At 41.1% G+C, this 15,354-nt stretch overlaps 1 protein-coding gene across 1 annotated transcript in view; it reads right to left on the reverse strand.

The window, feature by feature from the left end:
• Positions 1-324: 324 nt before the first annotated feature.
• The window catches only part of PHF5A (PHD finger protein 5A), a 71,109-nt gene continuing 56,079 nt past the window's right edge, over positions 325-15,354 (reverse strand). Inside the window, exon 4 of the mRNA XM_085601208.1 lies at positions 325-584. Within this exon, the coding sequence (XP_085457334.1) occupies positions 495-584 (90 nt within the window). The 3' untranslated portion in view covers positions 325-494. The remainder of the gene's footprint in view (positions 585-15,354) is intronic.

Below are 15,354 nucleotides of genomic sequence, written 5' to 3' on the forward strand. Positions count from 1 at the left end.
AGAGTTAGAATGTCAGACATTCGTGGAGGAGCACGCCCATTGGTCACGCAGAATAGTAATAGGCGTGTGGTCCATATGCAGGTAGGCCAAGCAGGCCAATTGACTGCCGGCGTAGTCGCCCTCAGAGTGCATGCAAGTTGTGTAAGTGGTGAATTGTAAGCACCTGAGCCTTTCCAAAAGGGCAGGCTTGCAAAAATATCAACCTATGGTATACTAATATTGCAGAGTCTATTTGTGCTGTATAAACCAGTCAACCCGCGAGTAAAATAACTTTTTACAGTCAATGTAGTTGAAAACATTATGAACCTGTTGTCACACAATTGCTCTTCTTACTAAAGATGCAACTAGGTGCTGATTATTTATTACATTTTCTATAGCAAATTGTTTTCGTAAAGCACAATGTCACTTAGGACGTTAAAAAAAAAAGTTTCCAATTTCCACAGTGTCCAGAACTTTGATAGGGCAAACAAGCAGTCCAATGAAGCCGCTCCAAATCACCTCTTCTTAAAACCGTATTTCTTCCGCTCGTAGAACAAATCAGTCTTTGAGCTACCGAGGTTAACAATCTTGGGGCAGCCATCACGCTGAGGGGAAACAAAAAAGAGAAAAAGGAGGTTATAGAGAGAAAGGTTATTTCTACACAAGGGACTTCAACTACAATGGCACTGACATGTAGGTGAGATACAGAACCACCCACAAGATCCTCAGCCCAGCACAAAGCTCCCACAAACCAAAGTATCTCTGGTTATAGGCTGAAGAGAAAAGACCATGAATGGTGTCAAGGCTCAATCCTTCTCAGCATCTGGTTCTGACCTGTAGTTTGCATAACAACTATTTTCCACAGTACCTCACGGCTCAAACTCGCCACAAACCTTCAACCCACAAACAATGCTCTTGCCGCCACAGGGTTGGGGCCAGCAAAATGGATTGGAGGAACTGCAGAAGACAAACTTGGGTAATAGTCAAAGTAAAGAGGGTACGACAAACACTGATCTAATCAAAGCAGAAAAGCAGGATGACAGACACAAACGAGATGGCAGAGCAGGCATTCCTTAATAGTACCGTTCATCTATCCCTCCAGGCACAGTGTTATAGATTTGGATACCATTTGCTAGTTCTCTGCTTCTTTTTTGCATAATTTAGGGAGCACTCTAAGCCTGAAAGGCTATTGTTTTGACTTGTGTCTGGACAAAGTGAAACCTCTGAAGAGATTAATGATAGCGAAACACGTGTCAGGGGATGCTTTTATTCATTTCAGCTAGGCTTGGGTGGTATTTTACCAGTCCAAAGATGTAATACTGTGCCTGGAGTGGTAAAAGGCTTTTGTCATTTTACAGCTTGGCAAGGATGGCACTGTGCTAATCCTATGCTTAAAGACTTTGCTGTAGAAATGGCAAAATACTTTGTCCCTTTCTAGCTCGGTGTGGATGGCATTAAGCTAATCCTATGCTTAACAACTTTGCTAGAAAAACAGACATAGGAGGTGAGCAAATTCAGTGCGTTGCTTGGTAGTGTAGGGTGCCCTATACAGGAGCTGCTCTCCATCTAAATCTGGAAACTACCCAGGGGTCTGTGCTTGTTTTTTGCATAGATATATATACATGCACACAAGGGAAGAAAAACAAAACAAACGTAAAAGTGTTATAGTTAGGTGAAAGTGTCAGTTTAAACGTAATGCTTAAAAAAACTAAATGTTAAACAAAATAATGTAAAAAAAACCACCCACATTGAAATTAAACAGTTTGTTATTTCAAGTCACTATACCTTGCACCCCCACCACGCACAGTGGTGTCATGTCAGTTCAGTTGTCATCAGTATGTCAACAATGTCACTGAATATTTGCATGGCAAGGGTGCAAGTTATAGTTACTTGAAATACCTATAACTGTTGAATTTCATTTTTTTTTTTTTTAGTTTAAAAGTTATGTTGAAATTGGCATTTTCAACTAACTATAATATCACATTAACAAATCTTTTGTCAGTGAACTTGAGCTTCCTTTTTAAAAAAATGTAAAGTAAGATTAGCATATGGAACTATGCCAACCACCCGCAAGCAGCCGACACAGGTCACGCATGGTGTGCAAATGGGTGCAGGGCCTATGCCCAAATTCCTGTGGGGAGCCAACCCCTGCATGCGGTGCGTGGCATGGGGTTGGCTGCAGGGCCTGACCAACTCCCTGCAACCAGCCAAAACCCACCACTTACAACCTTCACCTTTCACAGCAACCCACCGCACACACTCTGGACCCACCCTCCTTACTTTTTCCGGATGCAGGAGCCAGTGCAGCCCTCTGTGCCCCCAAGGGACTCCTGCAGGAATCCAGGGGGCCATGCAAGCCCCGCGTTCTTGCAGAAATCTAAAATAATTTTTTTATTTGACCACACGCGTTCCAAGGGGTCAGGGTACCCCTACTTGTGTCTTAAAGTAAATATAGCTGGAGACCTTGCCACGCACGGCTATTTGCCTCCCATATTATATTACTGATGACCTATGTTCCATGTAAGGTGCACGCACTCTTACACTTTAACAGCACCCAGCACCTCTGCAGGAGCTCACATGGGATTACCGACACGGAGAGAAAGCTGCTATGGCTGCAAGGTGCAGTCTAATGGACGTATAGGCTAGATTGCATCTTTGTAGGTGTAGTAAATAGCCTATGATGTGTTGAATGGCCACATCTAGGGGATTGATGGTATTGTTGTGACAATAGACAAAAAAACGTTTCCACTTGACTGCGTAGCACGCTCTAGTGGACTCTTTTCAGTTTCAACATTAAGAAGTTTGACTTTCTTTTTCTGTCACTGAACAGTGCCTACATTCTTCGTGGTGAGTTTCTTTTGTTGTCTTACTGCCCAGGCTCGTTTTCGTTCTCGGTGGGCATGTTGTCTGCTGCACAGCATTTTGATCTCCTGCAAAGTACTTTGTTGTGCTGCCAAGTCCCTTGTTACTTTCAAGCGCTTATGTCTGTCAACTGACATTGTATCGGTTCGGAGTTCTTTCATCTGGATTGTCACCAAGAACTGTCGCATGCCTGTCTATCTTCACGGTGACAGGCACACCTATGACTATGGTTATTTAACATGCTATGGTTTTAATAATTTAATGATATGAGAGTGTACCCAGTGTCTCACTACTCGGGTGAGAGATCGCTCACCGGCGGGTCACAGTTTAATATTGTGACTACTAGTGAGAATGGTTTTGGTCACAGTTTATTACTGCACTTCTAGTGAGAATGTTTTTGCATACTTATGGTGGTGTTCTGATTTTGTACCATTTTCATTTTTTGTGTTGGTCGTGTAGTTTGTATTAGTCACTTTGTGATGCACTTTGTCTACGATTCTGTGTGATGGTCATGCTGTGACTCTCTTGTCGATGCATAGGGGGTGTTAGTCCCACTTATTAGTAATGGGTGTTAGTCCCATATACTTAGTGTTTAGGGGGTGTTAGTCCCACCTATTAAGTTAGTAATGGGTGTTAGTCCCATATACTTCGTGTTTAGGGGGTGTTAGTCCCACCTAGTATTCAGTGTTTAGGGGGTAATAGTCCCACCTAGGTTTTAGTGTTGGGTTAATCCCATTTACTATTCAGTGTATAGGGGGAGTTGGGTCCACCTATGTATTAGTAATAGGTATTAGTCCTTTTTACTAAATTTTAAGGGGGTGTGAGTCCCACCTTTTTTCATGTTTGTGTTGGGTGTCCCTTCATTTATATATTAGCTTTTGTCTGTGTGGGTATCTGTCTTTTAATGCCTCACTGTGCTGCAATTTTGTTATGTTTGCTGCACTAGTCTTTCGGTCTTACTCCCATTTCTGTATTCTATACGTTTGGGGGTTGCTCCCTTATTTTTTGAGTTAAGGGGGTTTTGGTCCCACCCGTGTTTTGGTAGTGGATGACATCCACCCATTGTGTATTTGTTTGGGAGTGATTCTTCCTGTGTGTTTCTGCGGTTTGAGTGTTTTTTGTCGTTCTTTATTGTGATTCTTTGTGTTTTCTTTCTTGAGTATCTCGTGTGGTGTTTCCAATCTCCGTTTGGTAGTTTAACGTTTTTTTGTGTCTCTTTAAAGGAGGCGGTTGGGGATTGTGTGTGAGTTTAATGTTATCTTTAAATTCTTAATATAAGAGGAGGATGGTGATAGTTCATTCTTATTATTCATCCTTTTCCTTTCGTTTTATAGTCTGGTTCCCTTTTGTGGTATGTTTAATTCATCTTACCCTTGGGTTTTGGACTATTTATCTTTTGTTTATATTTTGTGTTTAGTTACTATCTACTTTTAGTGTTCTTTATTTATTGCCAATTGGAAAGAAGGGAGATATTGTAGTATCTTCATATAAGGTTTACTGTTCTCCTGTATATTGTAACTAGCTGCTCAGCCAGTGTGAGTGTTCCATGTGGAATGATGACCTGACTAGAATGTTGGTGTGTGAGAGAGACAGTTGAGAGGATGGGCTGAGCAGCTAGCAGGCTGCTCCTGGTGGGGCTATACTATGGACTTTACTATCTTAATAAATAACCTAAAGATATATACTGGCTACGTCTGGTGTGTCACATCAACCTATGGAACCAGGTCACTTCAATTATATTTGTGCCCAGTACTTAAGAGTTGTAAACAATCACATTTACATGAACAGTGCTGTATGGCCCTCTCTGCAAAGATTCTAATATCATGCAATGCAATATTTATTGCGAGAAAGCAAAAGACACAATTGATGGACGGACCGCATAACAAATCAAAACATTCTCCCCCAGTCAAGAGATCTGGGTTAAATCCATCTTTCTTTTGCTCACCATGCCACCCCAGTTTAGACATGGCCATGTGCAAATCAGCCTTGACCCTGTGCCTCATGGGAACAGTCCAGCCCGAACTGCCAAGCCAGGTCCTCCCTGGACCGGAAACAAGCATCCTAGGACCGGTTTCGGGGTTTCACCCCTCTTCAGCCAGGATAGCTTGAATCGAGTGGCACAGTGAGCCCGGGACCTACGTCTAGGCATACCCAGCGCACTTAGGGTGAGAAAGCAAAAGACACACAATTGATGGACGGAATGCATAACAAATCAAAACATTCTCCCCCAGTCAAGAGATCTGGGTTAAATCCATCATTCTTTTGCCCACCATGCCACCCCAGTTTAGACCTGGCCATATGCAAATCAGTCTTGAACCTGTGCCTCATGGGATGTGCCCAGACGTGGGTCCCATGCTCTCCATGCCACTGGAATCAAGCTATCCTGGCTGAAGAGGGGCGAAGCCCCGAAACCGGTCCTAGGATGCTTGTTTCCAGTCCAGGGAGAACCTGGCTTGGCAGTTCAGGCTGGACTGTTCTCATGAGGCACAGGGTCAAGACTGATTTGCATATGGCTGGGTTCAAACTGGAATGGCATGGTGAGCAAAAAAACGATCGATTTAGGCCCAGATCTCTGTACTTGGGTGAATGTATGACATTTTTCTGCATTCTGTCCATCAACTGTTTTTGCATGCAATTTGACAACTTTTTGAACTTCCGAAGCATCTCAAGCGCTAATTTGAATGGAATTCGGCATTATTGGCCTTGAAATCAGGCTACCTTAAGTATGGTTATAATCTAAAGACTGCTAAAGAATCTTCTAAAAAGCATACTTTTGAACCGAGATTAAACTAGAAAGTTGATCCCATCAAAAGTCTTGGAAACTATATAGTCGATATCCACACTGGGGGCATTACAGGCACAAGTTCTCTGGGATAACCCACTTTCGTTTTTTCAAAGGGCATAAAATAAATATGAAGACTATCTCTTTTAAAAGATAAACAATCATTTCAAAAGGTGAGGACATGCTTGGGTAGTTGTAAATACTTATGAACAATTCTGTCCACAAACATATTTGGCAGATACTTACGTATATTACAAACTGAAATTCATGCAGCTTCAGTTTGGCATCATTCCCAATCTGGATTCTCTTTCTAGCTGGACACAACTGCTGAGCACTAAGGAATGCAGACTTTGTAAATACAAAATTGGATCACTGACTCACATTATCTGCACGGGTCCAGCCTTAATGTCACAATGCAGAAAATGGCTTTGCTCTTTTAACCAGTATCCAATTCGATCTGGTCACCACCACTCGATGTTTAACTTCAAAGGAGAGTTTGTGACTAGATTTGTTAAGTATATGACAAGTGCAGAGATGCTCCTTTCAAAGCTAGACTATATTGTTATTTTTAAATTATTAGGATTTAAGATTTCAGCCTGGTTTAAAAACAGGTTTGCAATTATTTAATGTCACTATTGCACTTTAACTGAAGTATTTAAATCTCAATGATCAAATCAAAACGTCGATTGCACTTTACCAAACTGGTTTGGACTCAGAATTTTGCTGCTTATTTTATGTGTTTTGGATGGTTTTAAGCAACCAAAATATAAACGGATTGACTTCATCCAAAAGTAGCCCAACACATCTTCCGCCTACAAATCATCCCATGGTGGATCTCTTTGCCACTTGGGCAACGTTCTATGCCCGATATACTAAGCCCTCCAGTATCCACTGTGGTAGCAGTGGGAGACATGTTTCACTTGTGATGGAACGTTCCCTTTCACTATGCATTTCTCCCATACCCTGGATTCCTTGGGTCCTGAGGAAGATCTGCCTAGATTTGCTCAAGCAATCTTAAAAGCCCTGGAATGGCAGAGAGGGTGTGGTATGTGGATCTGATGCACCTCTTTATGTGCCCCCATCAGTATCCCTCATGTGGTAGACCACCTTTCACAGTCGCTGGGGCAGCTTCTGCACCCAATACCTAGAGCCTCCATCTTCATGCCTGTAGATGTAGCGGGATAACCCAAATGCCTAGTGGATGTTATCTTAGAAACCCAAAGACACTACCAAAACAATGTACTCTGTGAGATGCAGTAGGTTTGTGGAGTGGTTTACAGACAATTCAGTAGATCATCTTCAGGCCCACTTGTCTGATATTCTGTGTTTCACTCTTTGTTGGCTCAACATGACCATCCAGCAGGCACAGTTCAACACCATTGTCTTTGTTGTACTTTCTCTTTCTCCCAGAAAGAACCTCCCTCTTCAAATCTTCCATAGATATGAGGTTTTGAAAAGACTCATCAAGATGTTCCCATGTCGACATTTATAATGCCACAATGGGATCTCAACCTTGTTCTCACGTTTTTAATGTGTTTCAGTCCCTAAACCTTTAATTCCAGTGAGGTAACGGTGCTTTCGCTTCCTGTGCCGAAGTTGAGCGAGCATCCTCTTCCGGCTTAGAGCGCTATTGAAACATTTCCAGATTCAGTTTGATGCATGGGATATTTAAAATATGAAAGAATCTACAGGTAGAGCATCAACAAGAAGGATCACTATTGAAGGGAAATAACTCTTATAAACAAAGTTATAATTTTGTGGAAAACATCCTCCAGATCACCTTCCTCCTCAATCCTTCCTTCATGGGGGGCACGGGATTATAGTAAGACCCCTGCGCTTTCCCAAGGGAAGGTGTTCATTTTATTTAATATTGTGTGATGTTTGCACCCCTCAGAAGATATTTAAAAAAAGAATGAGGTGCTCCTCTACTTCATTAAACCCTTCTGTCTTGTGTTATGGTGAGGGAGACAATTTTGTAACCCTCTCCCACACCCCCACGTTGCCAAAGGACAAAACACAAGACTGTCAATCACTTCACCATGCCTGGACCAAGGATTTATTTTGTACACACCTCCTTTACCAACAATAAGCATGGGGTATTTTGTATAGTAATAGCATTTATATAGCGCTTACTACACCGGACGAGGCATTGAAGCGCTTTTTTCGATGAGTAGCACGCTACTCCGGGACCCATAGAGGATTAGTGTTGAAGGAGTATAGTGAAACATGCAAGTAAATTTGAAGTGGTAGATAGGTTAGTCAGTTATTTGGATTCGGAAGGATAGAAGAGGAAAAAAAAAGGTTTTTATTTATATAGCGCTTGTTACCCCTGATGGGGTGTTGAAGCATGCTACTCCGTAAACCCATAAAGGATTAGTGCTGAATTAGTATGGTGAAACATGAAAGTAATTTGAGAGGTGGATATTAGTCAGTAATTTGGAGTGAGAAAGATAGCGGAGGGATAAAAGGGATGCAAGGTTTGCATTCATGTTGCACCCGTTACCCCCGATAGGTGGTGAAGCGCCTGTCTGGCGAGTAGGACGCTACTCCGGAACCCATAAAGGGTTAGTGTTGAAAATTAGTATAGTGAACTATGAAGTAATTTGAGTGGTGGATATGTTATTCAGTTATTTGGTTAGAGAAGGGTAGGTTGCGGGATAGAAGAGGGAAAGAGGTTTGTATTTATATAGCGCTTTCTACCCCGCGCTTGCTACCCCTTGATGGGGTTTTGAAGCACTTTATTGGCGAGTAGCATGCTACTCTGTAACCCATAAGGATTACTGGTGAATTAGTATGGCGAAACATGAAAGTAATTTGAGTGGTGGATATGTTGGTCAGTTATTTGGATTGAGAAGGGTAGAAAGGGGAAAACTATATGCATTTATATAGCACTCGTAACCCTGATGGGGTGTTGAAACGCTTTATTGGAGAGTAGCACGCTACTTTGGAACCCATAAAGGATTAGTGGTGAATTAGTATAGTGGAATATGGAATTTGAGACCGCTTTTCTTCACCTTGCCCAAGTGTAAAAGGGGATATCTTGTAATTTAATATTTTTTTTTAACATTTAACACCACGTCATTCCCAAAGGCAGGACTAGTTTTTTTTTGTGTTTTTTTTTTGTTGAAAAAAACACTCTGCAATAACGAGGATTAATGAAACGTAAAAGCAAATATAAAACATTGGGCCTCTTTACGGTCCTTGTGCAGTTCTGCAATTTGGAAAAATATCAGTGCCAATGTCAGCTCATCTGGTCTCTGCTGCAAGTCAGGCCATGGAAGACTGGGATAAGTCACTCAGTGCCTTTTATCATTAGATATAGCCTGATATCAGACCTCTGTCTTTGAAGCGCAGCAAATGTGACAAGATAAATACAGAATTTAAAGGTATCTTTATTTACTACTTGGACTTTCATGACTGACCAAAAATCAGGTTGCGACCAACAGTTTAAGAAACACTGGTGTAAAGCATTTAGAAGTACCAAAAGAGTAAATCATTTTTTTTTAAACTAAAAAAAAAAAAAAAAAAAAAAAAAATTAGCACAATAAAAATCCCACTCCAATGTCTGGAACTAGAGGAAAATGTAATAAGGAAAATGTAATAAATTGGTTTATTAATCGGGGTCGGTGGCAGTCATTAGTTTAGGTAGTTCCCTCGGATAGGGTATTCCTCCTCTCCAGAGCAGGCACTATGTTTGTTCCCAGGTGACAGGCCTACATCAGAGAGGGGTGAGGGATGACTTCAAGTGGAGCACCGCCTACAAGAGAACAATCAGGAATCAAGACTTTGCACCTGCAAACGACAAGGTAAAATTGGATTGGGTCGAGTGAATTTTGAGCCAAGTCCCACCAAGATACGATTGGCAAGCTGTGCAGATGGTTGGACTTCATTTTGGAACTTGGTAACAAGGAAGAAGTGATAGGAGAGCTGTGGCTGTAGGAGAATTGAGATACCCAGCCTTTTATGGAAATAATGGAAAACATATAGTGACAGACCGATGGGAAGTGTCCAAATTCCGATGTATGTTAACAAGGCAGGACTTGTCATGAAGGTTTCTTTAAGTGTCAAGTTGTTGTATGATAGTTATCCATAGCTCCATTTCTTATTTCCATTTTTTCTGTATGTTGTCACGTGAAAATTAACCATGTTAATACGGACATAATGGATGCTTTTTTTGAGAACCGTGTATTTATGAAGATATTTGGAGAATACTCAGGCCTCGAAAAATCAGAAAAACTTTACCAGACCTGCAGGTCTAAAGACTTGAATAATCTACTCGACTCACCTGTAATGAGCTTGACTCAAACTCATCTCAAATTGTGCGATCCTAGGCAAAAAACTTATTTCAGAGAGTCTCCTTTTTCTTCTTCATTATGACATACAAGAGCACCTTAATATGTGAGTTTAGTAAGTCTGCCACAAACTTTCCCACTGACAGGCAGTTTTACTGATAAAACTACATAGCGTGCCAACGATACTGTGTGGACAACAGGTTTCAGCAAATATTTAATCATTGCACATAACCAAGTAAAGTATTCTGATTTAGGTTGATCCTAAAACAATCTTTGTTTCCATCTTACTGCAGACTTAGAAAAAGGTGCTTTTCTAATTACTGAAATAGATTTTGAAATAGTTGTGCATATCAATCACAAGTTATTTATTTATTGTGTGCCTCCCCGGTTGTCAAAAACAGTTAACATTACAAAACTAACTTTGGTGCCCAAGAAAGGAAAGCAAATACCAATCTCCATGATAAAGTATGCAGCAACTATAAGAAGACATAAGCTGAAATTTGACCTCAGTCTTTGAATGAGCAGCTAGCATGACAAGATAAACAAAGGCGTCTTTATTGCTCATTTACTTTCTTAAAGAACAGACCACCTGTTCTTCCCAGCTGATGTGCTCTCGCCAGACCGGGCCAGTAGGCCTAAAAAATAGCTTGCCCAGATAAAATCTCACTCGCCAAAGCGTGTAGATTTCGAGGCCTGATACTCCTAGACAGGAAAACATGGGCTTTCACTTCGATGCTATAGGGCTCACTTATGCTCAACATATAGGTTTGTACTGGACACAGAATTTAAAAAAAATAAAAAAATTCAGGCTATATTGGCAGACCTGAAGCCATGATTTCTTTGCCAAACTAGTGGATGGCACAAGTGAGGCAGTCCACAAGTGAAATTTAACTTTCCATGTCACTGGTGTAGTTTCAAAAGACACGCAATTGATGGACGGAATGCAGAACAAATCAAAACATTCACCCCCAGTCAAGAGATCTGGGTTAAATCCATCATTCTTTTGCTCACCATGCCACCCCAGTTTAGACCTGGCCATATGCAAATCAGTCTTGACCCTGTACCTCATGGGAACAGTCCAGCCCGAACTGCCAAGCCAGGTCCTCTCTGCACCGGAAACAAGCATCCTAGGACCGGTTTCGTGGTTTCACCCCTCTTCAGCCAAGATAGCTTGATTCCAGTGGCACAGTGAGCCCAGAACCCACGTCTGCATTCTGTCCATCAACAGTTCTTTTTGCATTTGTCACCCCGAGTGGGACGGGTATGCTCAGACGAGAGTCCCGTGCTCTCCATGCCACTGGAATCAAGCTATCCTGGCTGAATAGGGGTGAAATCCCGAAACCGGTCCTAGGATGCTTGTTTCCAGTCCAGGGAGGACCTGGCCTGTTCCCATGGGGCACAGGGTCAAGACTGATTTGCATATGGCTGGGTCCAAACTGGAACAGCATGGTGAGCAAAAAAAACGATGGATTTAGGCCCAGATCACTGTACTGGGGTGAATGTATGACATTTTTCTGCATTCTGTCCATCAACAGTTCTTTTTGCACTGGTGTAGTTTCTACATCATATACGATGGATTTATAGGCGATTGAGATATGCCAATCAGAGATTAGCCATTTTTCTTACTGGTCAGAGTCCATAACCAAGGCACTAGACAGCTGTGCCACAAGGTCTAACCTAAAAAGGACAACAGCAAAAATGGGTGTGACTACGCAAAAAAAGTGTTCTTTTTTCACAGGCCCTAGGAAGTCAAAGAACTTCCAGGATGTTGCTAGGAGTAGACAGATATCAGGTGGGGCAATATCACCATCTTCATTATTGTGACACAACCTGCTGGTGGAAGCCTGACTGAACACTCTGCTCTTTCTGTCAGTTATCCTGGAATGTTATATAGGCATCATCGAAGATCCTCAACACCTAGCAAAGCACCTTAAAAACCAGATTTCTCACCAAGTCTTCCACTCACCAGATCAGGAAATCCAAAGGACATTGTACCATCTTTACCGTCAGTGAGAAAATCCGCAATAATCTAAGTTCACCTTGAACCAGATTTGCTACCAAACTGCACAGCCTGCCGGAGATGGGGGAAAAGACTGACCTTTGGGTCTTCGACATGCAACAGAACATCGCTTGCATATAGACAAAAGTTGTTATACAACAGTGATTAATATCATATGTGAGGTCATATTCTTAGAGATTAGTCCCCAGCAACCTAATTCTTCCATCAATAGTTCACACTCTCATTCATCCAAATCTACATACATACCCAAAAAACGTATTGTTTTAGTTTTATCATTTCTGTTTACACGACGTATTGAAAATGCATATAACACTTTATTTTAATTCAATTTCATTTGATCAAGGTATATAGGAGACTGAGTGCACACAACACTACTATTTATTCTTTTGACACTATATCTGTCGGATATGCGAGGAGCATCACTTCTGTTTTTTTTAAAAACATCTCATACCATATTCATTCATCCACATGCTAGTCATACAAACTTCATTTGCCCCATTGTATACACACATACCGTCTATTTCATAAAATTAGTGATCAATAACAAGTTTCAAAACACGTCTTCAAAATTCACATCAAATTCTAGAATTTCCGAACATTCCTTATTTCTCTTTGTTTGGTGCATCCACTCAAAGTGAATACCAATATTCCAATATTAAGGAACATTTCTTAAATGTTCCTTATAAATCTATTACTCCAATTCCTTATTGTGTCATCTTCTTTGTTGTGGCTGTTATAATCAAATCTACACACGTTTCGGCGATCAAAACATTGCCTTCTTCAGGATTGACAGCAAAAAAAAAAAAAAAACACAACTTTGTATCTCTCACACCTATAAAGTAACGACAGAAACCTTACTAAGCCTCACATATATTGTGAGCCAACTGTTGCAATTTACCACACCAGGTGCCTATGTGCCACACGTGTTACACTTCTCAGTCCACAAACCTTCACCAACTGTTGGTGCAAACACTGACACCTTATATACCCCAGGATTACCAGCCATAACCTTAGGTGCCCACTGTCTTGAATCACATGCCACACTGCTCCCTTATAACCCATTGTATGTCCCATACTGTGTCATATCATCGTGTTTTCCTTGTGAGTTGGAGACAAAACACATTTCCCTACCCTCACAGGCAGGCCATCCAATTGATCAGTTTATGGCACCAAATAGACATCGATTCCAACCACACTGGAGAAGAGGAATAGTTGCCAACCAAACTCCTAGATAAACAAAATTCGTGTGCTCGGAGGAGACATCCTGCTTGTTATAATTTTCCAAATGTTGGTTGACCCCTCAGGAGGTATAACACAGAGTACAATGAAATCTGGAAAATCATAATGCGCAGGCTCTCACATCAGAGCATATGTATTTTGTTTACCAAGGACTTTGGTTGGAACCTATTCCTCTTCACCAATATGGTTTGAGTTCATGTCTATTTGGTGCTGTAATCTAGTTGAATGGATGGCCTACCTGTGAGGGTAGGGAAATGTGTTCTATCTTCACCTCACAGGGAAAAAAAGACGATATGACACAGCATGGGACATAAAATAGGTTATAAGGGAGAAGTGTGGCTTGTGACTAAAGACAATAGGCACCTCACACCATGGCTGGTACTCGTGTGGGATAAAAGGTGTTGGTGTTTACATCAACAATTGGCGATGGTATGTGGACTGAGGAGTGCAACATGTGGTGGCACATAAACACATGGTGTGGTAAGTTGCAACAATTGGGTAACAATATATGTGCGGCTCAGTAAGGTTTCCGTTATTACTTTATATGCTTGAGAGGTACCAAGGGGTCTTGTTTTGTGGCAATCCAGAAGGAGGCGGTGTGGATTGCCAAAATGCGCGTGGATTTAATATAAAAGCCACAACAAAGACGACAACGCACTATGGAATGGGATTAATAGATATATAAAGAACATTTAAGAAAATAGTGTGGAATATTGCTATTGTCTTTGAGTGGATGTACCAAACAAAGAGATAAAAGGAATGTGCAGAAATGATAGAATTTGATGTAATTTTTTTCACGACCGGTTTTGAAATTTGTTATTGATCACTATTTTTATTAAGTCAAAAGGTATAAGGTATGTGTGTGATATTTGGGACAAATTAAGTTTGTATGACAAGCATGTGGGTGAATGAATATGGCATAAGATGTTTAAAATAAAAAAAAATAAAAAAAAAGAAAATTAAAAAAAAACACAGAAGTGATACTTCTTGCATTTTGAACCAAAATAAAGTGTATAAAGGATCAAAAGTAGATTGCTGTGTAGTATCCTATATACACTGTTCAAAATGAAGGTTTTGATACAAAAGTGTCTAATGTATTTTCAATGCATTGTATAAACAAATGAAATTATAAAATAAATGAAGTAGAACAATACCTTGGTTTACGGGTCACATATATATATGATCTCCTGAATGTCGTCATGTGGCGTCGCTACATTGATGATTTGTTCATTGTCTGGAATGGTTCCAGAGGTGATGCAGAGGAGTTTATTAACAAACTGAATGCCAACAGCTACAATATCGTCCTAACGGGTAGCATCAATGCCACGAAAACCGACTTTCTAGATGTAGGACTAGAAGTCAAACAGAACAAGGTGTGTACCACTCTTTTTCGGAAAGCCACAGCAGGGAACAGCATTCTTCATGCCCTCAGCAGCCACCCTGATATGCTCAAGTGGAGCATACCCTACGGGGAGCTGCTGAGGGCTAAGAGGAACTGTAACAGCTCTGATGCCTATTCAGCTGAGAGGGATAACATTATCAGTAGATTCCAAACCAGAGGCTAACCTAACTGGGTCTTAAAGAAAGCGAAGGAACGTGCAGAAGGGATAAGTAGAGCCGACACCCTGAAAGAGAAAGTGGGCAGTGATGATGAAGTCAGTAAGACGGGTGTTCGCATGATTCTCACGTATAACTCAGAGGCGCACAAAATCAAACGCATTTTTCCCAAACACTGGGACATTTTAAAAACTGATGGGGTGTTGGGCACCCAACTCACTGATAGGCCCACAATAACCTACAGGAGGGATAGGAACATACGCGACATGGTGGTAAGGAATGACATCACCGACTACACCACCAATACTGGTCATGGCCTCGTGGGATTTTTCCCATGTGGCCATTGCAAAGCCTGCAGACACAGTAAATTTAAAGATACTCTTGAATATGGAGGGGTGTCCAAGAAAATCACTCAATTTTTAACGTGTAGCACTTGCTGTGTTATCTACGCTATTGAGTGCACATGTAAACTTTGGTATATTGGAAGCACCACTTGTCCAGCTAAAAAGAGGGTGTTGGAACATCTGAGAGCTATAACCAATAATGACCAGAAATATCCTGTTGCACGTCATTTCTATGAAAGACATTTTTCTAATGTTTCTGGCATGAGATCTCATTCTTGA

This window comes from Triturus cristatus, chromosome 4_2 (genome assembly GCF_964204655.1).
Source record: "Triturus cristatus chromosome 4_2, aTriCri1.1, whole genome shotgun sequence".
Taxonomy (NCBI): Eukaryota; Metazoa; Chordata; class Amphibia; order Caudata; family Salamandridae; genus Triturus; species Triturus cristatus.